At 55.7% G+C, this 25215-nt stretch overlaps 1 protein-coding gene across 17 annotated transcripts in view; it reads right to left on the reverse strand.

The window, feature by feature from the left end:
- RAP1GAP (RAP1 GTPase activating protein) overlaps window positions 1-25215 on the reverse strand; it is a 65129-nt gene that overhangs the window by 36888 nt on the left and 3026 nt on the right. For 5 of the 17 annotated variants that reach the window (XR_014144706.1, XM_081817664.1, XM_081817661.1 and 2 more), the window contains exons 1-2: window positions 12501-12565; window positions 10031-10066 (exon numbers count right to left, since the gene is read on the reverse strand). The exons of 1 other annotated variant lie outside the window; for it this stretch is intronic. Coding sequence is in view for 7 of the 16 variants with exons in the window: in XM_081817664.1 (XP_081673790.1) it covers window positions 10031-10066; window positions 12501-12544 (80 nt within the window). In the remaining 9 variants the exon portion in view is untranslated. Of the gene's footprint in view, window positions 1-10030; window positions 10067-12500; window positions 12569-25215 lie in introns of those variants that run through there. 11 more of the 17 variants (XR_014144703.1, XR_014144701.1, XM_081817663.1 and 8 more) reach the window with 5 other exon arrangements.

Below are 25215 nucleotides of genomic sequence, written 5' to 3' on the forward strand. Positions count from 1 at the left end.
GGGGGGGGGGCGGGGGGGGGCGGGCGGGCCGGCAGGGCTGTCTGCCTCATTTGCAAATGCAAATGCAGACTCCACTCTGGGCTTCAGCTCTCTGCCCTGAGCTGCCCCAGGCCGGTGGGCAGGCAGGTGCTGAGCCCCACCACTGACCTTACCCCCCCACCCCCATGCTGCAGGGTCACTGGGCAGGTGGGCACGCACTGGGGCCCTAAATAACTTTCCATGTTGATCAACCTGTTTCTGGAAGAATTTGTCATTGAAGGTTGCCCGCTACATTCTCTGCAAGAGCCAGGAAAGGTGACACGCACATCCACATGTGCCTGAGTTTGGATGGGCCATTGAACACATCTAGAAGTTAGATGGACCTGCGTTCAAATTCTGACAATGTCAAACTCTAGCTGTGTGGCCTGGGGCAAGCCACTTGACCTCTCTGGAGCCTGTATCCCTGGCTGTAAAATGGTGTTGATGATTGTTTCCTGCAGGGTTGCTGGAAGAATTCAACGAGAGGATACATGCAGAAGTACACCCTAAGCCAGAAGCCACCTTCCACGTGCAGGGGAGGATGACACTCCTGCTGTGTGTGCAGGGGGCAGGTGCACAGCCGTGCAGGTGTGGAATAGACAAAAGTCCATCCCGGATGGCTCAGAGGCCCTGCCACACACACTCAGCAAGCCGGCAGGGCAAACGTCTGACGTTTTTGCTAGAAGCCAGCTCAGAGTTTTCTGCAGCTCTGCCTGGTGGTGCGAAAGGGTGTGTATCTCTGTGGGGGAGGATGTTGATGGAGGCCTGGCAGGAACGCGAAAGGTGGGCAGGAGAGAAAGCGTTCGTGTCTGGGCTGAGTGGGGGTTCGCATCTGAGCGCGTTTGTATCTGTCCCGTCGTCCGCCTGCCTAAAAGCCCTCCGTGGCTCCTCACGGCCTGCGGGCCTCTGCGTGTCTGGCCCACCTCCGGGCCTCTGCACACACCACCCCCTCTACCTGTTAAACGCTCCCGTCTTCCCCCATCTCACCGCATGTGCTACCCTCTTTTTCAGGCTTTCTGGGACCCCCGCCTCACACTGGGTCAGGCCGCCCCCCACCCCCCGACCGGCTTCTCCAGAAGCCTGTCCTCGGCCCTCATGGACTGACCAGTTTGCATTGCACATGTCCCGCTGTGACCCAGATCACTGACCAATCTCTCCTAGAAATGGAGCTTCCTCAGGTGAGGACCGGATCTGTCTGGGGGCCTAGCGCACAGTCGATAGTCAATGATGCTCTGCACCAGGAGTGACTGTGTGTGCATATCACTCTAGGTCATGATGAAGCTGTCTGGACAAGAGTCAAGTCCATGAGTGTAAGTATGGAAACTGTGTGTGTGTGTGTGTGTGTGCACGTGCGTGTGCATATGAGGGGGTCATCTCAAAGAACCTCTGGCCCTGTGGGTGGGCCAGACCTGGCCAAGGCACCCAGACCCAGGCTGGCTGAGGTGAGAGAGAAAATAAGCATAAGTTCCCTTGCCCCCCTGCTGCAAGCCCCTCCCCAAATAGCCAGGCCCAGGGTCTCTGTGCCAGGCCCCACAATACTTCTGGGCAGGAGGGCAGCCAGGTGGGCCCAGGGCTCCACCCCTGCCAGCTCAGAGGACGTTCTGCTCACTTGGGGCCCAACCCAAGCCTGGTCTTGCATGCCTGCCCACAATGCCCACCCCTTCCCGCAGACCTGCCTCGTGAGCAGCAGTTCTTGATCTGAGAGAAGGTAGGCCTCCAATGCCCCTGGCTGCTCAGCTGCCTTCCACCTGCTGCCAGGAGAGCATCTGGAATGTTCCAGATTTGGGGTGGGGCAAGGAATCTTGCTCCTGCCTCAAAGCCTTTACACTCACTCACTCTGCCCTCTTTCTGGACTACCTTTCCCATGGCCAGCTCCTTCCCACTCAGGCCTTAAGAGGCCCTCCCTCAGGGGCACCTGGGTGGCTCAGTTGGTTGAGCGGCTGCCTTCGGCTCAGGTCGTGATCCTGGAGTCCCGGGATCGAGTCCCGCATCGGGCTCCCTGCTCAGCAGGGAGTCTGCTTCTCCCTCTGACCCTCCTCCCTCTCATGCTCTCTGTCTCTCATTCTCTCTCTCTCAAATAAATAAATAAAATCTTTAAAAAAAAAAAAAAAGAGGCCCTCCCTCATAATCTTAGCCAAGGGGTACCCCTTCCCACCCACTCATCACTCATTACCCATCTGAAGTTACCTAATTTGTCTGTTAGCTCATTTTGCATCTGTCTTCTGCACTGGAAGGTAACCTGCACAAGGTCAGACACCATGTCCGTCAGACTTGCTGCTGTATCCCCCATTCTTAGAGACTACCTGGCACATGGTAGGGACTCAAAAAGTATTTGTTGAATGAACAAATGGCTAGTGGAAGCCATGAAAGAATCCTGTGAGGTGAAGATTGTCCCTATTTATAGGTGTGGGAACTGAGGTTCAGAGAGGTTAAGTCTCAAGTCCACACAGCGAGACAGTCAGACCCAGTCAAGGTTAGGGACTATCTGACTCTGCTAGAAACCCAGCACATCACAGTGTTTTTGTAGCCCATCTTCCCATTTTATAGGCAGGAAAACAAGGCTCAGAGAGTGAGGGTTATGTTTCTCCAGGTTACCTGGGCCCAGAATGTTTCATCCGCCCTGAAGCATGCGGCTTGAAGCAGATGCCCTGGCCAGCCCTTCCAAAGTACCTTGTCATTGTTCTCACTGTCGCTGAGGTAGGGACTATGAACAGCCCCACTGAGCAAAGGAAGAAACCACGGATCAGTGGGGACAGGCACTGTACAAGGTCACTCAGCCTGGACTCAGTGCAGGCCTGTCTGGCTGCATCAGCCAGTGCTCTTAGGGCCAGTTCGGGTTGACGCCCATGGCCGGAGAGCATGCTCCTGTGTATGCAGCTCTCCGCCGCTGGCAGCTGGTGAGCTTCCAGAGGGCGGAGTTCACACAATTTGCCCCCTCTGCAGGGCCCAGCACATAAGGACGACATGGCAGTAACCACGATCTCTGACATTGCTCCCGGCCAGGCCCTGGCTTTCCACCTTGGCATACATGATCTCATTTCATCCCCACAATAATCTTTGAAGGAGGTGCTTTTGTTTTCTTCATTTTACAAGTGAAAAAAATGAGCCCCAGAGAAGTGAACCTACACTGCATGCAGCACAGCATGTTCCAGGAGCAGGAAGGCAAACGGGTGATGGGAGCCCTGGAAGGCATCTACCCCAGTGGTGGCTTGGGGGTTCAGACCCTCTGGAGTACCTGCAAGAAGTCCCTCCTGATGGCTACCCCTCCCACCGTCAGCTGCCAGGTCCAGCTCTGTCCTGTGTCCGGCGCATGCCATCACATGCTTTTCTCCCTCCACAGTGCGGCTGGGCCACTTTCTCCAGGAAGCCTCCCCTGATTCCTAGGTGTGGAGGAGGAGTCCTTCTCAGAACTCCCCATATCTTCCCAATCAACGCTTATCACCCCCAGGAGAACCACCTCTTTCCTCATTTCCTGCTCTGGACTGGGAACTCTATAAGGGGAGTGGCCTTGCCTGTCATCTCTGATGCCACAGTCCCCAGTGTCTGGTTGGCCCTCAGAGGGCATCCCCACACTAAATATTTGTTGAATTAATTTGCTGAATGAATGAATGAATGACTGCCTTGGGGGAGACCCTGAACAGAGGAAAGCCTTTAGGGGACTTGGGAATATTAGAAAAGTCTCCTTTACAACCACTGCTTCTCAACCAAACCACCTCAATAGTGCCTCAAATTCTAGTACTAAAATCTTAATGAGTCTCTCTTTGGTGTAATGAGGCTTTTCTCTCAAAATGCAAATGCCCGGCAAGAGGGAAAACATCCACTGAGTATACACACTGGACTTATTTCATTCTAAGACTCCCGTGGTGTAAGCAATACGTTCTCACTGTTATGGACAATCTGAGATTCAGAGAGGCTGACTGGTGTCTGCAAGGCCACACCGCAAGTAAGAAAAACTGAAGTTGGAACTGACCTCGGGGCTGCCTAAAAACAGAACCCAAACCTTCCCATGCACCACCTACACTACACAGGGACCTGAGGCTGAGCATTGCTGGGATGGAGAGGTGAGCAGGGCCCACGAGACTGAGAACCTTAGATTTGCAAGAGCCCTTATGGACTTCCTCTGTCTCTTCACTCTGCCCAAGGTAGGCATGGGGAAACTAGCCAGAGATGGGGACTCACTGCCCAAGATCACACAGAAAAACAGCAGGAGTCCCTGGACCAAAACCCATCTGGAGGGGATCTTCTCTTGTCTCCTAAGCTAGAGGAGTTCTTTCTTGGAAGAGGGGGTCTCTCCGGTCTGGACTCTCTCCCAGGAGCTCCCCCCCTCCCGGGAAGGAAATGGCCTTCCCTAGAAGGGGGCATCACCTGGCCCCAGAGAACGATAAAGGGCTTCAAGGTCTGCAAGAGTTGAGCTGAACAGAGGATGGAAATGAGAAAGGGCTGGGACAAGTAGCTGTTGAGTCCAGAAACAACAGACTTGGAGAGATATGATCCCCATCCTTATCTCATTAAAGGGCCACTGCGGGCAAGGGGAGGTCCCAGAGGCTACCTCTAGGCTCAAGCAACTGGTTGTAAGTACGGAAGAATTTTTGATATCCAGCAATGGAATGGGCTACTTTGAGGGTAGTGAGCCTCCTGTCACCAGGAGTGAACAAGGAAGGGCTAGTCAAGGAGCTGCTCGGAGGTCATCCACGGTCTCAACGAGGGTTGGTGGGCTTCAGGAGGTCTTGAAAATAAAAGTGCCTTTTTCTCAGGAGACCGCCAAAGCCTCATTCTAATACTCAAAGGGGTCATGAACCAAAGCAAGGGCTTCTTGCTAAGTGGGAGGTCATAGGAGGGTATTTCAAAGGTCTCTTCCATCTCCAAAGATTCCAGAAGGCCCAAATTCTCTGATTCTAAGATTCTACAAAGCCAGGAATCTGAGACTCAATCGTTCTACATGTCAGTCACTGACATTATTTCCAAACTCCTAGCAGGACCTGCTCGATCTACCTCCTCCTCTCTCTCCAAACCCACCCCTGACCTCATTTTCCCTCATCCCTCCAGCCATACTGGCTTCCTCCCTGTTTCCAAGACGCCCTAAGCTTGTTCCTGCCTCAGGGCCTATGCACCTGCTGTTCCCTCTGTCAAGAATGCCTCCGTCCCCCGGCTAACTCTTCCCACATCCAGCTCCTCTTATTCTTCAGGTTTTGGTTCAAATGCTACCCCTCAGGAAGGCCTTCCACGCCTCCCTGGATCATCCTCCAGCCTTACAGCCCAGGGTGATATGCAAACTGGAGCCCGGCTGCTTAGGTTCAAATCTCAGTCTTGCCAAGAGACCTTGAACACGCTACTTAACCCTTCTACTGCTTCAGTTTCCTCAACCCTAAACCGGGGGTAATAACAGTAGCTGCCTCATGGGACGGTTGTGAGGATTAAATCCATCAATCTATGGAAAGTGCTTTGGAATACAGCCCCTCACCCAGTGAAGATCTGGGTAAGGATCAGCTCTTGGTAGCAGGAACCCTTGCTTTAAAATTCAGCATAGCCAGGGGGCCTGGCTGGCTCAGTCGGTGAGCATGCATCTCTTGATCTCAGGGTTGTGGGTTCGAGCCCCACGTTGGGTGTAGAGATTGCTTAAATATAAAATCCTTAAATTTCAGCACAACCATTGTGGCTCGTTTCTTGTCTCTTTATAGACTGTCTCCTCTAGTCCCCATTTTATGGATGAGGAAATTGAGGATCCAAGAGGTGAAGTTCTGGCCGAACCAAGCTCTCTGAAGATCAGGACTGGGACTGTCTCATTTTCTGCTGAGTCTGCAGTCCCTAGAAATGTGCCTGGAAGACAGTAGTTGCTCACTCATTCCTTGTGGCTGAATGAATAAATGAGCACAACTTTATCGCTCTGAGGTTTTATGCAGCCAGGAGCCTGTGCACCCAAGATTCTGTTTCAGCCTACCTCTGCCCACCCTAGCCCCAAGTGACCCCCAGAACAGTCAAGGTCCCAGCCTCTCTCAGAATTGGCTGCTGGGATGGGCAGGCTAATGAGCGGGGGATCAACATCCATGCCTCTGTCCACAGTGGGACTCCCTTCCCCAAGCTGGGCCGGGGGGATGAGGCAGGAGCTGCCTTGGCATGCCTTGGGGGGAATCCCTGCCCAGAGGTATGGTGGCAGGAGTGGGCTCAGGAAGCAGCTGCTGGCTCCCCCGTCCTGTGCTCTGCCAGCTGCCCACCGGGGGCCTGCCCACCAGATGCATAATAGATGAGGAGGCCCAGCGGGCTGTGCCTGCCTGGCATTTCGGAGGCACTAATGAGGCCAGCCTCATGCTTCCTGCACACAGGCCCCCAGGGCTTCCAGCTCAGTGATTACAGAGAGGAGCCACCTGAGGACAGGGGCCACCCACCCCAGCCCCGCACTCAGCACACGCAGCATCCAGGAAAGCATGGGCTAAAAGTATGGGCTCAGGCTGACCACACTGCCAGTCTTGGTTCATCACTCACTATGTGCCCCTGGGCCAGCCCTGTCCCCTCCCTGAACTTCAGGTTTCTCATCCGTAAAATGGGGAATGGGTGGTAATAGTCTTTCATAGTCTCCACTGTGTAAAGCCGGTACAAGGATGGAATGACGTAATTCAGCTGAAGTGCCTGGCCCAGGGTCTGAGACCCAGGAAAAGCATCATATATGGGAGCAACTGGTATCATTACTGTCAATGGGAGATACGTGGGCAACCAGATGGGCTCTCCCGGTGGGACACATGGCGCTGGATGGTGACCCCTGTTTTGGGGGTGCTCAGGGTCATCTCATTCTCCTCTCCTCCCTCACCCTGTAATCAGAACTTCCCTCATTTCTGTTGCTTCTTCGTCTGGCCAAGGCCTCTTCCTTGGCAGGAGAAAAGGTGGATTCAAACCCAGCCCTCGCCAGTTCTCAGTCTTGGTTTTGGCCTCCAAAATGGGGACACTAAGGCCAACCTGCAAGACTGTCATCACAACTGAGACCACCTGAGACAGTGCCTGACATGCCACTGGCACTTAATCCTTGCTGGGTCCTGCCCCCCGCCCCAGGCTCCCAGCCTTAAGGTCCTCTTCCAGAACTCCTCCCTTGCACAAGTCTATCTAGCCATCCCCCTGCCCTGACACTGCCCCACCTCCTTCCTTGCCCCACCATCTGAATCCATCTTGAATGTCCAATCCCCGTTAGGCCTGCAGAACCAGAGTCACCCCCTGCCCCAATGGCTCCTAATCCTGCCACTGGGCCTCATCCTTTTTTCACACTTGTTCTGAGTTTCTCCACTGCAGATAACCTGCTGCTGAGGGGCAGGGGGTAGGGGAATCCAGCCATGATCATATCTGACCTATACCAGGCCTCGCTGCTCCCTGATCTAAGCCCCAACTTCTTAATCCTTTTTTTAAAAGGGGTGGAGGAAACCACATCTCCTCCAGGAAGCTCTCCCAGCCTACCTGACAAAGTTTCAACTCTTCCACTCTGGACACATTTAATTCAACTCCACAGACATTTATTAAGCATTTCCTGGGTTCGGGCAGCTGTATAAGACTGTGTGGACAGAGACGAGAAGAAGAGAGCCCAGATTTTTGGTGACTTGTGCTAGAAAATGGGCCTACGTCAAAAGTAACTCAAGGAACTCCTGCATTCAAGGGCCTCAGAGCCTGCCTTGTACCACAGCGTTATATGGACACATTCAACTCACTGAGAGATCCAATTTCACACTTACTGAGCAGCAAGTGGGGCTCAGAGAGGGGAAGAGACCTGCCCAAAGTCACACCACTAGCATGTGGCAGAGGCAGATTCAAGTCCACATCTGTCAGGCTCTGAAGGCCATGCTCTTCCCACTACCCCAGAAATGAGCACTAATGTGGACTCTACAGGCATGATACTCAGAGGGAGGTATTTTAAGGAGAGAAAGACAGAGCCCCGCTCTGGGGCTCGGGAAAGAAGACACTCAACGCACAGTGATAAAGGTAGGCTGGAGGTGTGGTGAGGGCTTGTGGAAATGGTAAGAACTTGGTGAAGGGCTTATGGTGAGGGCTTGTGGAAATGGTAAGGGCCTGGTGGAGGGCTTGTGGTGAGGGCTTGTGGAAATGGGAGGGGAGGACATGCCAAGGGGATGGGAAAATGTGAGCAAAGGTACAGAGGTGGTGCTCTCAGGGGCCATGTTCCCTGATCAGAAATGAAGGTCACAAGAGAAGTGAGTCCCAGACTGGAAAGGGGAGATGGATATAGGTCTCGAATCACAGGCCAGGAAGTCATAATTCATAATCAAAATGACCCCCATTTACAGAGCTGTAACTAAACGCCAGGCACAGGCTGGGGGCTAAGCAATTGGCTTAGAAGGGAGGGCCTTAGGGGTTAGCACCTTGGACAGCATCTCCAAGGAGGAGGGCATAGGGCAAGGCACTGTGGGCAATGGCCAAATCCTGGTGTTTCCAAACTCCTACTTCAGAAGTTTGTCAACTGTGGCCCACAGAGGGGAAGGGATTTGCCCAAAGTCACATGGCTAGTCAGTTACCATCAGTCCTGGGCCCTCATCTCTGACGCTTCATTCAGGGCTCCCTAGAGTAGGTGTTCCAGGTCGCCTCTCCATCTTCAAGTCCTCCCTCAAGTGCTCAGACCCACCGTGTGGTCTGGAGGCCCTGGGACAGAGGGCATGAGATTCTGGGCTCTGCAGAGTCTGGGAGATGAAGATTCAAATCCCAGCTCTGCCCCTGAATAGCTGTGTGACCTTGGGCAAGTCACTTCCCCCACTCTGTGCATCACTGTTCTCATCTGTAGAGACAACGGTCCCTAACTCAGGGATGTGGTAAAGATGCTGTGAGGTGATACAGTTCAAGCACCTAACAGTACCTGGTACGCTGCCAGTGCTTGACGAGTGGCAGTTGCTAGGATATTATTAATGAAGTCCTTGAAGAAAAGGATGGCATCTTCCTCACTTTATCTGTATCTCCCCTCACCCTGTCCCTGCTCTGGGCTTAGCATAGGGTCTTGCACTAGTGGAGGCTCAAACTGACTGGGCACAGCAGCAGGAGATAAAGCCCAGAGAGGGGGAGTGACTGGCCCTAGGTTGCACAGTGAGCATCAAAGGAAGATAAAAGGGCAGGCCCTGGAGCTCAGCTGGGCACCTGTGTGCCTCCCACCCCAGGTGTGGCTTCCTAGGGGGGCTTTGCAGCAGGTGGGGCAATGGTGCCAGACAGGAGTCATCTAGTAGCTGGGGGGGCACACTGCAGGGCCTGGGGACCCCGGGAAGCCCCCAGCAGGGGCAGGAAGCACGAACTCCCCTGCTGGAGTTGAAGTGGTGGCAGGAGAAGCCAGCTGGGCCCATGTGATGCTGGTGCCAGGGAAGCTGGGAGGCACCCGCCTGCTGGGCGTCGGGGGTGCTGTGAATCCCGAGGTTGAGGTTGCACCTCTGCCCACTGCTCTCACTGCTGGGGAAGCTGCAGACACAGCTGCCCCCTCTTCCTCCAAAGAGAGGGCAGCCTCAGATTTGGGCAATGGGCTGCAGGAGGGGGTTCTGAAGGCTATGTATGGGGTAGAACTAGAGAATGTGGGGCTAAGGGCACCTGCAACCCCCCAGGAGCCATGAGGTGGGAAGGAATAGAGAAGAGGAGGAAGAAAGCACTTTCAGTGAGGGTCTACGGTATGTCAGGCCTTATTTTTGTTTTTTTAGGTGTTTTGTTTGTTTGTTTTTTACAATTTTACACTCTGTTAAGTGGGCGTTTTAATCCCCATTTCACAGATGAGAACACTGAGGGTCAGAGAGGTTAGTGAATCACTAAGGTCACACAGAACTAAGACTTAACCTGATTTGCCTGACTCCAAGTTGGAGCTCTAGAAAGAATTATAGGGGAAAACAGGTGGGGGAAGAACTGGTAAGAAGGTCTGTCCACTCCATCCCCAGGAGAGGACAGCCGCAGGGTTGGTGGGGTCTGGTCTGTCATTATAGGGGGTGGAAATGGTTTGGGGGTGTCCCCAAGGTTCAGCCAAGCAGCCCAGCCCCTCCTGAGAGCTCCCAGTACTCACCACACACTCCGGCGAGGGGTGAAGGACTTGTCCACTCTGAAACACAGCAAGATGGGCAGCAAATGAGGGGGCGGCCCCTTCTCACCCAGCCTTGGCTTGCACACCAGGCCAAGCCCAACCCACCCGCCACCCTGCCTGTGGGGCCTGGAGGAGGCATTCTGTCTCGCGTGCCTGAGGCACTATCACCATCCCCCATAGGTTTCAGGGGCCCCAACGTCAGGTTAGGGACATGGGAAGGCGTGGGTGAAAGAGTAAGGGAAAAAGGCAGGATTGGGGGCACAGGGGTAGGGGAGCAGGGGCCCAGGACCAGACTATGGGCTGGCGGCAGAGGTGGGGGTCCGTGTGGGAGGTTTTGGAACAGGTGGAGTGGGACAGTGACTACAGCAGTTTGGGGTCAGAGCAGGGATGTAGGGGTGCAGCAGAGGCCAGCTTAGAGTGTTTCCAGACAGGATTGAAGGATGTGGGTGTTTATAGTTTATGGGGGGCAGGAAGAACCACCACCCCCCTTTCCCGGTGGCCTGTCTCCATCCCAGAGCTGGAGCTCACTCATATTGACCCGGGAGACACACGCCTGGGGTCTAGGAGCAGGAGATCATGAGGGGCTTCCTCTCCCACCCCACCCACAACACACACACACACACACACACACACACACCCTGCCTGCCCCTCATAGCAGAGCCAGAGGAAGAACGTAAGTAAGCTCCTGCGTTCAGGGGCTACCCCCAGGCTTTGTTTTCCCCCAAATCCCTCCAAGTCCAGCGTCAGAGAGAGGTTGCCCTCTGAGGGCACCTTGAGGCTGGGGAGGGCTGGAGAGAGCTCCACTCTCCCGCCCAGTGGGGGGCCAAGAGGCTGGGCAGCTGTTGTGACAACAAACTCTTGCCTCCTGCCCAGAGGCCAGAGGAGAATGGGGAAGGGGCCCCAAACCAGACTCTGCCACCGGGGGTTGGCAGGGCTGGGGTCTCCTGGGGATCAGCTCACATGGACTCTGCAGACAAGGAAAGGGAGGCCCGAGAGGCCAGGGCTTGCCCCAGCTCTCACAGCAGACCCCAGCCCCACTCCCTGGGCTGCCTCTCCGTGGCAGTGACCAGGAGTCTCGGGACTTCCCCAGCCTCCTCTCATCACCTGGCAGCTAGCAGGGCCCCAGCCAGGGAGGGAAGCCTGTCTCCCACCCCACCTGGCCCCTCTGTCAGGTCCCTTGGGAGGGTGGGCATTCAGCGAGGGGTGGCACCTCGGACACCATCCCCACAGCTCAAAGAGCACCTGCTCCTCACCAGCAGCTTTAAATGTGTGCGCTTCAATCGCTCCACACCTCAAGGTGGGTCCTGTGTGTTTCCCTGACCACAAGGAGGCAGGGCCCGGTGGAAGGTCATCCAACTACTTGGCTGGCCGGGGAAGGGGCTAGGCCCCAGTCTCTCTACCCAATCTTCCTTCCAATTTACCGAATCTCTGCCTAAGGCAAGAATCTCCCCAGCCCAGGGCACCTGGGTGGCTCAGTTGGCTAAGCAACTGCCTTCTGCTCAGGTCATGATTCTGAGTCCCTGGATCAAGTCCCACATTGGGCTCGCTGCTCAGCAGGGAGTCTGCTTCTCCCTCTAACCCTCCCCCCTCTTATGCTTTCTCTGTCTCTCTAGCTCTCTCTCTTAAATAAATAAGTCTTTTTTTTTTTAAGATTTTATTTATTTGAGAGAGAGAGAATGAGAGAGCACGAGAGGGAAGAGGGTCAGAGGGAGAAGCAGACCCCCCGCTGAGCCGGGAGCCCGATGTGGGACTCGATCCCAGGACTCCAGGATTATGACCTGAGCCGAAGGCAGTCGCTTAACCAACTGAGCCACCCAGGCACCCTCAAATAAATAAATCTTAAAAAAAAGAATCCCCTCAGCCCTCCTCTGCACCCCTCTGAGGTGGACACTTGGGGTCAGGAGGGACAAGTGACCCCAAGATGGACCAGCCACCACTCTGCCTCCCGGGTCCTAGGTCTCCAAGCCCAGGCAGCCAGCAGCCCTGGGAGGAGGAGGTTTCTGAGAGCCAGGTGGTTCTGAGAGACAGGGGCAGCTCGGGTGCCCCGGAGTCGGAGGGGGGCCGGAGGAGGTGGGCATGGGCCTGCGGATGGCTTCTAGGTTCTCTCCTTCCAAAGCCTCACTGAAGGGGCCCAGCAACTTCAGAGGCCAAGTAGAGGTTCCTGCAGGGCCTCCCCCTGACCCGGGAGCGCACACACACCGGGTCCGCACGCCAGCCATGTGCAGAGGCGCTGTCACGCACGGAGCAGCCCACCGTGCACTCGCGTGCCCACGGGTGTCCACGGACAGCCGGCCGGGACCCACGGGCGCGCACGCAAACCCCCGGCCTCACCACCAAGGCGCTCCCCTCACACGCAAACCCCAACTCGCAATACCGAGGCCCCCCCCGCCCCAGGCGGGCGCGGGCCCGCTGCCTCCGCGCGCACACGGGCGCCCCCGCCCGGCGCACCTACCCGCCGTAGGCCCCGAAGGTGAAGCTGCGCTTCCGGCCGCTCATGGTGCCGCCGCCGCCCGCCCGCCCGCGCCGCGCCGGGGCCGCCTTCCCCGCGCCCGGGTCACCTTGGCAACTCGGGCCGCCCCGCCCCGGCCACAAGCCCCGGGATTGTCCGCGCCCCCGCCGGCCGCGGGCCAGCTGCCGGGGGCCGCCGCGCGCAGAAAGGGCCGCTTGTTCGCGCCGCCCGCGGGCCGGGGGCGGGGGCTTCGCGGGACTTTCCGAGCGGGGACCTCGGAGGGGGGCAGGGGGGATGCGGGGCGGACGGGGCCTCCGTGCGAAAAGGGGGGGGCTGGCCGAGAGCGATCCTCCACCCCAGACCAGGGGCGCACGGGGCTCCAGACCTCTTCTGCAGGCGACACCCCGTTCCAGCCCCCCCACCCCGGAGCCGTTGGGCGGTGCCGGCGGATCTGTTTCCCGCCCCTCCACCCCCCATCGCGAGGGGGAAGCTCGCAGCGGGCCGGGTCAAGAACTTGGAATCCAGGGTCAAAATGGTCTACACTGTGGGCAAGTCCTTGCCCTCCCTGTACCTCAATATTCTCATCTGTAAAATGGAACTATCCCACCAAAACACACACACACACACACACACACACACACGCCCCTGTGGTGATGGAAGGAGTTAATTCATGCGGAGTGCTCAGCCCAGGCCTGGAACACAGTAAGTGCTCAATATATGGCTGCTACATGAGTCTTGCACTGTAAGTCAAAAGCTCTGCTTTTCCGGCAAATGGATGAGTCAAGGAAGGAACACAGTCTCCAGAATGCCCTTCTACTGCCCACTCTCATCCCCCTCTCCTAGGTGCCCCCCACTGCCTGGTGAGGAGGAGGAGCAAAGGGGCAGGAATGGAGATGCCCCACTAGGTTCCCTCACTCGGCAACCTTCTGCGGAGGAACTGGGCTCTGAGTCCTAGAGCAGGTCACTCACTCACTCAACAAACACTGTGCCGGTCGCCTCTGCATGCTGCTCACCCAGAGCTCGCTGTCCAGCGTTCCACCCTACAGGAAGCTGTCTCTCCCTCCCCCAGCTAAAGTTGTGTCAGGAGACACAGGACACTTGTCCTGCCCCCAGGACTCACCCACCCCTTCCAGAATGCCCACTCTGGCCCCCAAAGAGGAAGGGATTACCCCAAGGGGGCCCTCAGAGCCTTGAGGTTTTCTATGAGGTTTTCTGACTAAGGGAATGCACCGAGAACCGAAGACGGGGGAGGGAGGGGGCAGGACGAGCAAGGATACAACAAGAGGGCAGGGCAATAGGGTGGCAGAGATTCTTCAGAAGGCTTTCAGGCTGTTAGCCCCAGCTTCCCCTGGGAAATGACTGGTCCGGGTACCGACCTTCACAGTTTGCCTCGCACGGGCAGAGGGAGGTGGTGCGCTGGTCTCATTTCAGACATGAAGAAACTGAGACCTTGGTTCACAGCAATTGCTTCTCTCTTGGAGGGTCGGCCCCCAGCTCCCCTCCCTGCCCGCACTCCGGACCCCTTCTCTCTCACACACTCTGATGGGCAAAGGAGCCCTCAAGAGCCCCTTGTTGAAAGGCGGGGCAGGGCAAGGGAGATTGCCTTGGGCCTAGAACTATCCGCTCCGTTTGGTGTTTAGAGGCGCGTCTGGCTCCCTCTTGGCAGGGTGCTCCGGAACCAGGGCCGGGCCCTTCTGCTCTGGGCAGGGCCTCAGATTCCTGGGTGGAGGGAACAGCCAGGCCAGTGTAGGAAGCCCCCTCCTCACAGGGCAATCCAGGAGGCCCTCTGAGAGGCAAGCCCTAGGAGCACACAGGCTGGCCTGAGGAAAGGGAAGTCTTCCCTTCCTGAGTGATATCAGCACATGGGTGCCCAGAGAGCTGGGGGAGATAGGGAACCAGGAGCTGGGCCTGGGTCATAGTGGGGTATACACAGTGCCAGGACTGGGACCCAAGACCCCAGCCCTCTCCAGGCTGCTGCACCCCCTTGGACACGGCCCTCAGCCTCGTCAATCTGTCTTTTCAGTGAGAATGATTCCTGAGTGGACTCTGCATGTCCACTTGGCAGGGTGGCCAAGTAGTCTCCAATGTGCCAAGCTTCCCAGCCGGGCCTGGCCCCCAGGAGGCCCTCCTGGTGCTGGGACAGTGGGCCCTTGAGAGGGGCTGTGGGGGCTGCAGGATTCCCACCAAAGACAAAGAGCCCAGTGTGGGCTCCAGCCTCTTGGGTTCTGACCAGCTGCAGCTGCCTCATTGGCAAGAGCTGGGGGTGGGGTGGGGGTGGGGGTCACGTTCCCTCAGTGAGGGATGCACAGGACACTCCCCGGCCAGCTTCTGGTCCCTCAAGCAACAGCAGAATTTACATGTACTTTCTTAACCTGCAAGACCGCTTCCAAGAATGTACCCTCTGCCACATCACAGCATGTAAGCCTGAAGATGGATGGCCGACAACAAAGGGACAGGGAGGTAGGTGCTTATATCTTCATCCTTCAACTCTCCTAGGGTTCAAATCCCAGCTCGCCCACTTGTCAGCTGCATGACCTTGGGCAAGTCAATTAATCTTTCTGTGCCTCCATTTCTTCATCTGCAAAATGGGGTTGATGACAAAAATAACAGGACCTACCTCAGAGGGTTTTGCCAAGGATTAATCAAGTTCATAGTTATAAAGCACTGAGAATAGTCTTTGAAGAGCTTGTGCCTGTTAAGTATAACACTTGCTGCAGCATCATTTTTTATTAGTCTGAAGGACATGAAGTCACCATTTTTGTAGAGGTAGGGAAGATTTATTAGTAGGGGTTCCAAAACAAACTAATGGCCATCCAGAGGGAACACGATAAGTAAATTAAGGTCCATTTATATCATGCAGTACCATGCAGCTGTTGGAAAGAATGGGGCAGATCTATGCGTGGGCAAGTGGCACAACTTCCAAGACAGACAGACAGACAGACACACAGATAGACAGATACACACACACAGGCAGCGGAGCAAGGGTGTTGGTGCTGGACCAGGCTCTGACACTTCCTAGCTGTGTAACCTCAAACACTATTTAAAGCCCCCCAAACATCTGGCCTCCACTGGGAACTCAATAGTCTCGGGTCAGCACAGAGCCCGTGCTCCCTAACTGGTACTGGGAAGTCCTTGCCACCTCTGGGGTGGGACAGAGCTCCCTTCCTCCCTTCCCTCCAGCCTCTCACCTAGAAACCAGAGCCAGGCTTCCTCCCTCCACAGTTCAGGCCCTCCCTCGAGGAGGAAGCTTCCTCTTCTGGGCCTCCTAGATTTGTACCCAAGTTGTTCCAACAGGTGTCAGACTGTGCAAAGGAGGAGGGAAGGGTGCAGGGGTAGAGGGTTGCCGAGCTCCCTTCCCAAGTTCACCCTGGGTTGAACTCTGGGAGTTCCACCCATCTGCCTCCAACACCCCCTCCTCAGCCCTCAGCAGGGAAATATAAGGGAATAGGGGGCGCAGACTCCTGGGAAGATCTCTAGCCCGGGCTCCAGATGGAGCTGGTGGGGTCAGTTCTTGTTTCCCATTGAGGATATCTGCCTGGAACCTCCTGGGCAGGAGATAGGGTGGTCCTGGGCTTCCTGCCCAGCCAGGCAGCCTCCTGCGTGTCTCTGCATTAATCAGTTTTCCTCCCTGGGCCTCAGTTTGCTCATCTGTTAAAACACCCACTCTCACTTTGACGGGTTAAAGACATAATAATGGAAAAATGCATTTGCCTTGAGAGAATCCCATGGACTCAAGGCATCATTATCCTTAGCTCGTGGTTTTTCTAGCCAAGCCACACCCATCCAATCCCAAGATGCTATAAACCCTGAACTCCCAGAGGAGTCTCCTGGGGGGTCCCCAGGCCTGGGAAAAGAGGGAAGAGGGTGTGGGACTTGGCTCACACCCTTTCTCCAAGCAGCTTCCCAGTGAGGTTACTGACCCAGCCACCCCCTGTCCTGGCTCTGAGACCCCAGTCTCATTCAGTGGGTTCCTGAGACCTCTGCCTACTCAAAGTATCCCCATCCGAGACCAGGACCATCTGGCCTGGCCAGAATGACCAGAATGACTGCCTCCACTCAGACCCCCACCATTGAGGATGTGTCTCTGTTCATCCTATGGATGTGCCTTGAGGGGCCTTGAGAACAAAGCCCTTCTGGAAACATAGACACACATGAAGGTGCTTCTTCCTTCCTTCCTTCAATCATTCAGCAAATACATACTGAGTACCTACTGTGTGACTGACACTGTCCAGGCACCAGTGATAAAGGATGAACAAGACAGATAAGGTCTGGGGTAAACCTGCACGCACACCTGCACAGAACCTTCACCAGGTTACACATGCCCTTGCCCTTGTGCTATGCACAGAGACAACTAGCTCGCACCTAGAGAGATCATATCAAGATCAAATGCATGCAATCGTGCTTACATAAACATCAGGCTCTACATTGCAAAGCCCCCCCCGACACACACACACAAAGGTCGAATCACACTTACACACAGGCCCCAAATCAGTGTGCACTCCCCTATTGACTATGGCTGCATTTGCATACACATGCATGTGTTTGTGAATACACACCAATGACAACAGATTCATGCACAGACATCACAGGCCCGCACACCCCAAGATCACATTATGCTCACACAATACACACACACACACACACACACACACACACACCGTGCCCAGCTAACTACTGGGAAGAAATAGAGGTTGGAGTGAGGATGGCTTCTTGGGGGTGGGGCGGGACAGAGGTGTGCAGTTGCTGCATCCCCAAGGAGAGGGGAGGCCAAGACCCCTGTCACACATTATAGGCTGGAATCCAGTCAGCCTCATCTCCTACCCCCTGCTAAGGGCATTTTCAGGGGCAGGGAGGCTGAACTGGAAGGGAGACTGCTTGATGCCCAGAGCTCCACCCAGGGCAACTGGGCTGACCGAACCCTGTACCAGGAGGAGACTTGGGTTGTGGCCCCCCAGCTCTGCCTAGCACAACCTCTTCCCATTTGGGATCTCCGCTGGTCCATCTTTAAGACAGGGGATAGGATGCCCTGACAATTCCTTAAAGTGCCAGCCCTTCCCACCCAACCAGTCTGGGATTCTGTGAACCCCTCTACACCTGGCTAAGGTCCCCACCACGACGGTGGTTTCAACGGGGGTGGCTCTGCCCCCAAAAGGGCATTAGAGAAATACATGAGGATGCTCTTGATCTTTAGCAATTACTAGGGATCACCACTGCCATTCAGTGGGTAGGAGCCAGGAAAGCTTTGTCAGGAGAGTCCCACCTAAAGAAGACCTGTCGTCCATCAAATATCCTTCCAGATATTTGGGTGTTTATCCCATCCTAGGACCTAAGTCTGGTTTACATATGAGGTGTTTTTGTTTTTGTTTTAAGTAGGCTCCATGCCCAGCGTAGAGCCCAATGCAGGGCTTGAACTCATGACCCTGAGATCAAGACCTTAGCTGAGATCGAGTCGGACTAACCATCTGAACCACCCAGGTGCCCCGACATTCGAGTATTTTTTAGTGTGGGTTTAATACATACTGAGTCTTCCAAAGATGCAACTACTGAGGCCATTCTGAAGTAGAAATCAGGTATAGCAATAATATTTTCTGCCCTTAAGTATAAAGGGTTACATCTGTAGAGACAGTTGCAAGCATTTGGTTACTTCATTAGGTCCTGTGGTGTGACCATGCCAGAGTATTTATCTATGGAAGTAGAGGGCTTTCACTTCTCTTAGGCACTATATTGTTTGGCTTTTGAAATCAACTGTGTAGGTAGGCTTATTATCTAGAAATACCATTACAAAAAAATAAACAACGCGTCTTTAAATCGTGCTCTGAACGGGGCCTGAGGAGTCCGCCGCGGTCCCGGGCGCCCTCAGCTGGCCATCGTAGGAACTGCAGAGCGAGGGCTAGGTGGGCTCCAGCACCAGGGACAGCGCCCCGGGACAGCGCCCCGGGCGTCTCTCCTGGGGCGGGTGGGGGCCCTGAGGGCGCCCGGAGGAAGCATCTTGTGTTCTGGGCTGCGCACTCGCCAGCCGCCGCACTCCTCACTCCTCCCCTTGTGCGGAGGTGGCCCCCAGAGACTGCCCTCTCCCTTCTCCCCAGCGCGAACTGCCGCGCCTCTCCCGGCCCACAGTGGCACACCTGCACGCCACAATGGCGGCCCCTCTGCCGCCGCCCACCGCGTTCCCGCCGCCCCCTCTCCCCCGGGACCCGTTCTCTCGGTGTGCAGATCACAGGGCCGCACCTACGCGCCCCAGATCATGCAAAAGTTATATGTCAGCCATGACTGATGGGGAAACTGAGGCTTGTAAACAGAGCAGAGCCAGCTTCTGACGCCCCCTCAAGACCTCAGCCCCCATCACACATGCAGGCACCCCGGCTCAGCAAGAGCAGCGACTAGTTCCCGAGGCCCTGTACCAAGCGCTCTTGTTGGTTCGGTCCTCCTGACCACCCTGTAAATTAGGTGCAATTATCACCCCCTGTTCACAGGCCAGGAAACTGAGGCCCTGAGGGGTTTGCCCCAGGGTTAGTAGAAGTAGAAGTGACTGTGAAGGCCCTCTGAGGTCTTTACTCTGAGTCCCGCTTAGGGACTGCTGCCAAGAAGAAAGCCCTTCGAACAGCACTTGATGCTCTGGCGTGACACCCTTGGAGGCCTGAAAGCCTCCTGTACTCAGGGGCTAGGTGGGGGTGGTTGCACAGGAGCTCCCCTCCCCAATCCCTCACAGAGGAACTCCTATCTCCCCATCCTCACAAAATGTAGCCTCACAAAGCACTTCCCCAAGGCACACAGTAGGTGCTTAATAAATACTTGCTGCTTGGCTGAAGCCCTGACTTCCAGGAACCAGGTTTCTAAATGCAAAGCCACACAGCCTGGGCACAGAGCCTGGACACGGAGCAGGGCAGGGTGAGCCATGGGGGAAGGGCATAGACATGAGAGCCAGACAGTGGGGCTCCATCCCAGTCCGGAGCTGTACGACTCTAAGCCTCAGTTCCCACATCCAAAGAATGGAGATACACTAGCCGGTAGCTCAGACAGCGATGATGCTCAGCAGAAGAGGTGATGCCCACAGAGTGGGCTTAGCCCAGTGGCTTGTGCCGACAGAGGGCTTGCACGGTGGTGGATGCTAATGCCATTGTCAGCAGGGTCTTCTTGGGGAGTACAAAGTCCAGAAGCCTCTGCTGAGTCATGCCCCCACTCCCACAGGGTAAATCAGCTGCAACGTACCCCACGGGCAAGCTGGAGAGCAAAGAAAGAGGTTGGAAAATGCACAGTCTGTGGCTGGGTCGGGGATAGGAGGAGGAGGGAAAGGCGGCCATCATGCATGGAGGCGGGGAGTTTAGGAACGTCTGGAGACCCACAGCCTCACGCCTCATCTCTGACCCTCAGCTCCCTGCCTCGGACTCCAGATCAGCTCCCTGGTCTCCTCAGCGTGGTAGGGACTCCATAAATGTTCAGTGAATGAATGAATGATGTCCTAGGTTGGCTATTGAACAAAAAGAAAGATAAAACCCATTTTATTCCTATCATATTACATCTGGGGGTTGACATCGGCATGGGCTGGAGTCAGATGGACCTGTGTTTGAACCCTCGCCTCCGTCACTTTCTGGTTTGTGACTCTGGACCATTTTCATAACCTCCTGAAACCTCAATTTCTTCATCTGTAAAAGGGATTGTAATGATCATACAAGTACTTAGCCTCACAGGGTTGTTTTGGGGATTCAGTGTAAAGTGCTCAGCCCTGGAATACAGTAGGCCTTCAGTAAGTAGGGCTTTTGTCTTCGGCACGGTTACCGGACACGTGCTGACACAGCCTTACACTGAGGCATGAGACCCAGGTCTCAGGCCCAGCCCTGCCACTGGCTCAGTGTGACTCTGGGCAGGTCCCTACCCCTCTGGGCCCAGTTTCCTTCTCTGTATAATGAGGGCTCTCCACGGCACCTTCTGTCTGATTTTCTGGGGCAGCCGGGCACATCGGGCGGGAGGCCTCTAGGAAACAGCTCTGCCCCTTGGCTCGGAGAAGGAAAGTGTGTTCCCATAACAGGGAGGAAGGTGGGCATCTCTGATACCTGTCCTGTTCCCACGTCCACACATGTCGGAACAGAACCAGCCCCCCTAGACACTGCCCCCTGGCTTGCCCCTAATGCAGAGTTAGTCCTGCAGCCACACTCCATGGGCTCAGAGCCTTGGGGGTCCCAGAAGGGTACAATGGGCCCAGGGGGAGGAGAGATCTGGGTTTGGAGCCCAGGACCAAAGCTAGCTGTGTGCTCTGGGGCCCATCTCTTGACCTCTCTAAGCCTCAGTTTTTCTCAGCTGCCAAGGGGGGAGGTGAATAACAAGCACCCCCACCCGAATTCTGCCAGCCCCAAGGGCTCTGGCGTGATTAAGAGGCAACCCAGATGTGAAAGCCCTTTGTGAATTGCTACCATCGGGCGTAATCATAATAATTATTATCTGTAAAACAAGGGGGTTGGACCAGCTGATCCCATGGGCTCCTCTCCAGCTCTGATGCTGAGGATTTCTCGGTTTCCAAGCTGGGAATTTATGCAGACACAGGCCAGGAGAAGCCAGGGTCTGTGGGATTGTACATGCCCGGGAACCTCTGCACAAAAAAAAAAAATCTCTTCATTCATCCTCTTTTCTCAACCCAGCCTGGGCGCTGAGCCCCAGGGACAGGCCACAGGGAAGGGGGAAAGGAGGGAGGAGGACCTGGGAGTTTCAGGGCCGTGTCCTCAAGGTGTGGGGACAGCTCCAGAGTGTGAACCCCCTCCCCACCCCTGCCCAGAACTACCACCATTCCCTAAGGGCTCAGCCTGTTCCTCTCTACAGCACCCTTCCCCTAACCTCATCTAATTCTGCATGCAGTAGGCCAAAGTGGTTAAAAGTGGAGTCAGACAGACCATAATTCAAATCTCACCTCCGGCCACACACCAGCTGGGTGACCTTGGGGAGGCCATTTAACCTCTCTGAGCCTCAGTGGGTCTAATAACTGCTCTGAGGATTAAATAAGATCCATGAAAAGTGCTTAGCACAGGCCCACATACTGTAAGGACTCAATTCATGCCCCCCACCTGTATTCTATCACTCAGCCTCTATTCTGCTTCTCCCTTGCCAGAACCTTCCTGGTGGTTGTTATGTTGCCACCCGGGCTGACCTAGGGCAGCCCCCAACAATGTGGCACGGGGGCAGGGGCAGGGCACAGGTCCCAGGTGTCTCCTGCCCATCAGACGACGGCAGAAGGCCATACCTCCCCAGCCAGGGAAGTCTGGGGCCTGCCTGGTGGCTGGGACAGGTGACGGCTCTGCCCTAAAGGCTCTGTCCAGTCCTGTGTCTGGGGCTCGGGGTCCTGGGGGAGGGACTGAAACGACACCCGTATGCATCTGGAAGAGCTCCCGTGTCTCAGGTGGAAGCAAGTGGTGAATGGGACAAGGCTGGAGCCCGCACACACAGAGCTTTCAGCCCGGGGTATCCACAGCCTGCTTTCAGGGCTGGCACGAGCAGTCTGCCGGGGTGGACAGCCTCTCTTTGGACCTCCGAGATCAGGAAGAGGCAGGAAGGTGGGAGGTTTGCCCACCAGCAGGGGGCCTTGTCCTGGCAGACCCTTGCAGGTAGATGACACCCTACTCTTGAGAATGGAGGACTCGGGGCTGCCCCAGCAGTTTCCGCATGGAGCATGCAAGCGGCAGAAGAGAAAAGTTCCCGAGGTCACCTTCCATCAGCCGCCTCCACCCCGCCCCGAAAGCCCTCACTTAGAGGAGTGGGACCTTGAAGAAGGCTGTCCTCTGAGCTGGGGGTCAGGGTGTCTTTCCCCACAGACTTGTGGCCGAGACCTCAAGGGCAGAGCAGAGGGCTGGACCCACGTGGCTCCCCCTTCCACCTCCCATAATGGCCTGGCTGCGGCAGGCGGGTGGCCCCTGTGGCCTTGAGCGGGTCACGGCCTCTCTGGCGGCTCAGGAGTCTGTGCCCGCCCACTATCCACCCCAAATCTCAGCAGCCCCAAATTCCCAGGGGAGCCTGGGGAACAGGTAGTTACAAGAAACAGCGGGATTCCCCCAGGGACACAACACAGCTGAGCCACAGGTAGCCCCGTCTCACCAGCGAAGTCTCGCGCGAGCCGCCCTATAAAGGCAGAAACCCCATCCACCCATTCCACAGCTGCAAAGGGGGGCTTGACTTGCCTGAGATCACCCAACTAGTGGGGTGGGGTGAGAGGGGGAATGTGGGTCTCCTGATTTCCAGCACAGATGGCAGTCCCCTAGTCCCCTGACCATTTGGTGCCTTGGTCCTCTCGCCTGTCCCAGGGATGGAAAGATGCTCCTTTACACACACGAGGAAAACGAGACTCAGGGAAACAGGCAATGGGGCCATTCTTTTTTTTTTTTTTTTTTAAGATTTTATTTACTTATTTGACAGAGAGAGACACAGCGAGAGAGGGAACACAAGCAGGGGGAGTGGGAGAGGGAGAAGCAGGCTTCCCGCTGAGCAGGGAGCCCAATGTGGGGCTCGATCCCAGGACCCTGGGATCATGACCTGAGCCGAAGGCAGAAGCTTAACGACTGAGCCACCCAGGTGCCCAATGGGGCCATTCTTACACAGCGGGGCAGGGCAGAGAACTGTGCCAGGCTAGCTCCTCCTTCTGGACCCAAGGCCTGCCCACAGAAGGTTCAGCCAGTCCCTCGAGGGTCTCCGCACTGGCTTTCAGAGAAATGCAAACTCCTCAGTCTGGCATTCAAGGCCCTCCATGAGCTGACTCCAGCTCGTCCCTACACACGCCTTCCACTGGAGCCAAGCCAGTGTCCCGATGTCTACCTCTCATGCTGAAGCCAGTCTTGCCACCAGAAACCCCATCACTCCCCTGTCCCTGTGCAGCTCGGAATTCCACGAAGAGCCCCCATTACCACTTATGACTGCCTGCCGTGTGCCAGGCCCTGACCCCTCATGGAGGAAACCACCCATCTCCTGTGATTGCAATGCCAACCGAATTGGAAATGTGAAGTCCTGGGGAAAAATCCTCACTACCCCAAAACCTTGAAGAAAAGGCTTATTTTTTTTTTCTCGCTGTAATAAAATATTTGACATTTTTAAAATAGATTGTTCTTCATGTTTTTCTGGTGTTTGTTTTTCCTTCTGTGCATTCCTCTCTCTGAGTGCAGCTCTGTGTTTTTCAAAGCAGCTCCCAGCCGTCATGTCTGATCTGCACAAACAATACTCCCAGGTAGGCAGGCGAACAAGGGCTCATCATCCCTGGTCTATGGAGAAGGAAGGAGGCACACGGAGCCTAAGTGGCTGGTCCAAAATCACACAGCAGAGACTGGACTTGGATCCCTGATGACTCCCAGCCCATCTCCTTTTAGTCCCCAACAAATCCCCACCATGAGGAGCAGATGGGCGCCGCCTTGGGTACCGGCCTCCATTAGGTTCCTTAACCTTTCAAACAGCCCTGTCAGCAAATAAAGTGGGTGATCTGCATTTTATAGATAAAGAAACGGAGGCTCGGGGGCGCCTGGGTGGCTCAGTTGGTGAAGCATCTGCCTTCTGCTCAGGTCATGATCTCAGGGTCCTGGGATTGAGCCCCACATCCGGCTCCCTGCTCAGTGGGGAGTCTGCTTCGCCCTCTCCCTCTGCCCCTGCTCGTGCTCTCTCTCTCAAATAAATAAAATCTTAAAAAAAAAAAAAAGAAAGAAACAGAGGCTCAGAGAGATGGAATAACTTGCCTTAAGTTGTATAGCCATTCAGTAGCAAAGTCAGAATTTGAACTCAAGTCTTCCGCTTCCAAAAGGCTGCCCAGGGGTGGGTGGCTCCTTTTGGCAGAGGTATTTACTAGTGGGGTGGGCTCATCACTCTACCTCGTTGAGCCTTACTTCCTCCTCTCAGACGTGGTCACAGGAACATCACACTGGGCTGTGGAAGGGGCCAAATGATGCCACACCCAGCTCACCTCTGTTGTCCCCGGTGCCTGCCACAGTCCCTGGGACACACTACAGCTCAGTAAACGCTTATCAAGTGTGTCAACGAGATCCCTGTCCTTGTACCAGCTCACAGCACGAGCATCACAGGTTTGGCTCCTTTCTTCCAGTGGGACTCCCCTGTTTTGGGGTGTCTCTCCACTAACACCCCTCTGCCTCTTCTCCCTTCCTCCTCTCTGAGTCACTGCCTGTAAGTGCTAGTCTTCAGCCCTAAAAACAGAGCACTTTGGGGGCATAAAAATCCCTCCAGATGAGCCCTGCCCTCGAGTCCCCCTCTGTGGGCCCCAGGGTGGCCATCACAGGAAGTCCCAGGGCTGATGGCCCCTGCTCAACCTAGTGTGGACCTAGAGTTCTCAGTCTGCTGGGAGTCCTTAGCCAGCCCCGCCCCTCCCCACCTCGCCCCATGATGTCCAGCAGAGCCAAACTTCCTTTCCTCCTTGGCAGAAGGGCTGCCACCTCACACCTCACACTCGTGGGCCAGGCTGAGCTGCCTCCCAGAGCTGGAGATGGGCCCAGAGACGGGAGATGATTTGCCTGGGCTGCACAGCCAGCAAGAGTCAGGGCCAGGCCAGGACTTAGAACCAGCACTCTGGCAAGCCGAGGCTGAGTGCCCGAGTGAGAATGGCAAAGTCCCCTCATTGCCCCCACGTAGCATCCGTCTGCCCTGGGGACTTTATCAGAGCCCACGGAAGCATCTCTTGGCAGCTGCTCCCCAACAACACTAGCCTCTCAGGGGGTACAGCCAGGGTGCCAGGGTGCAGCCTGGCAGA

The sequence above is a fragment of the Leptonychotes weddellii genome, chromosome 4 (assembly GCF_054177405.1).
Source record: "Leptonychotes weddellii isolate Sample4059 chromosome 4, ASM5417740v2, whole genome shotgun sequence".
Taxonomy (NCBI): domain Eukaryota; kingdom Metazoa; phylum Chordata; class Mammalia; order Carnivora; family Phocidae; genus Leptonychotes; species Leptonychotes weddellii.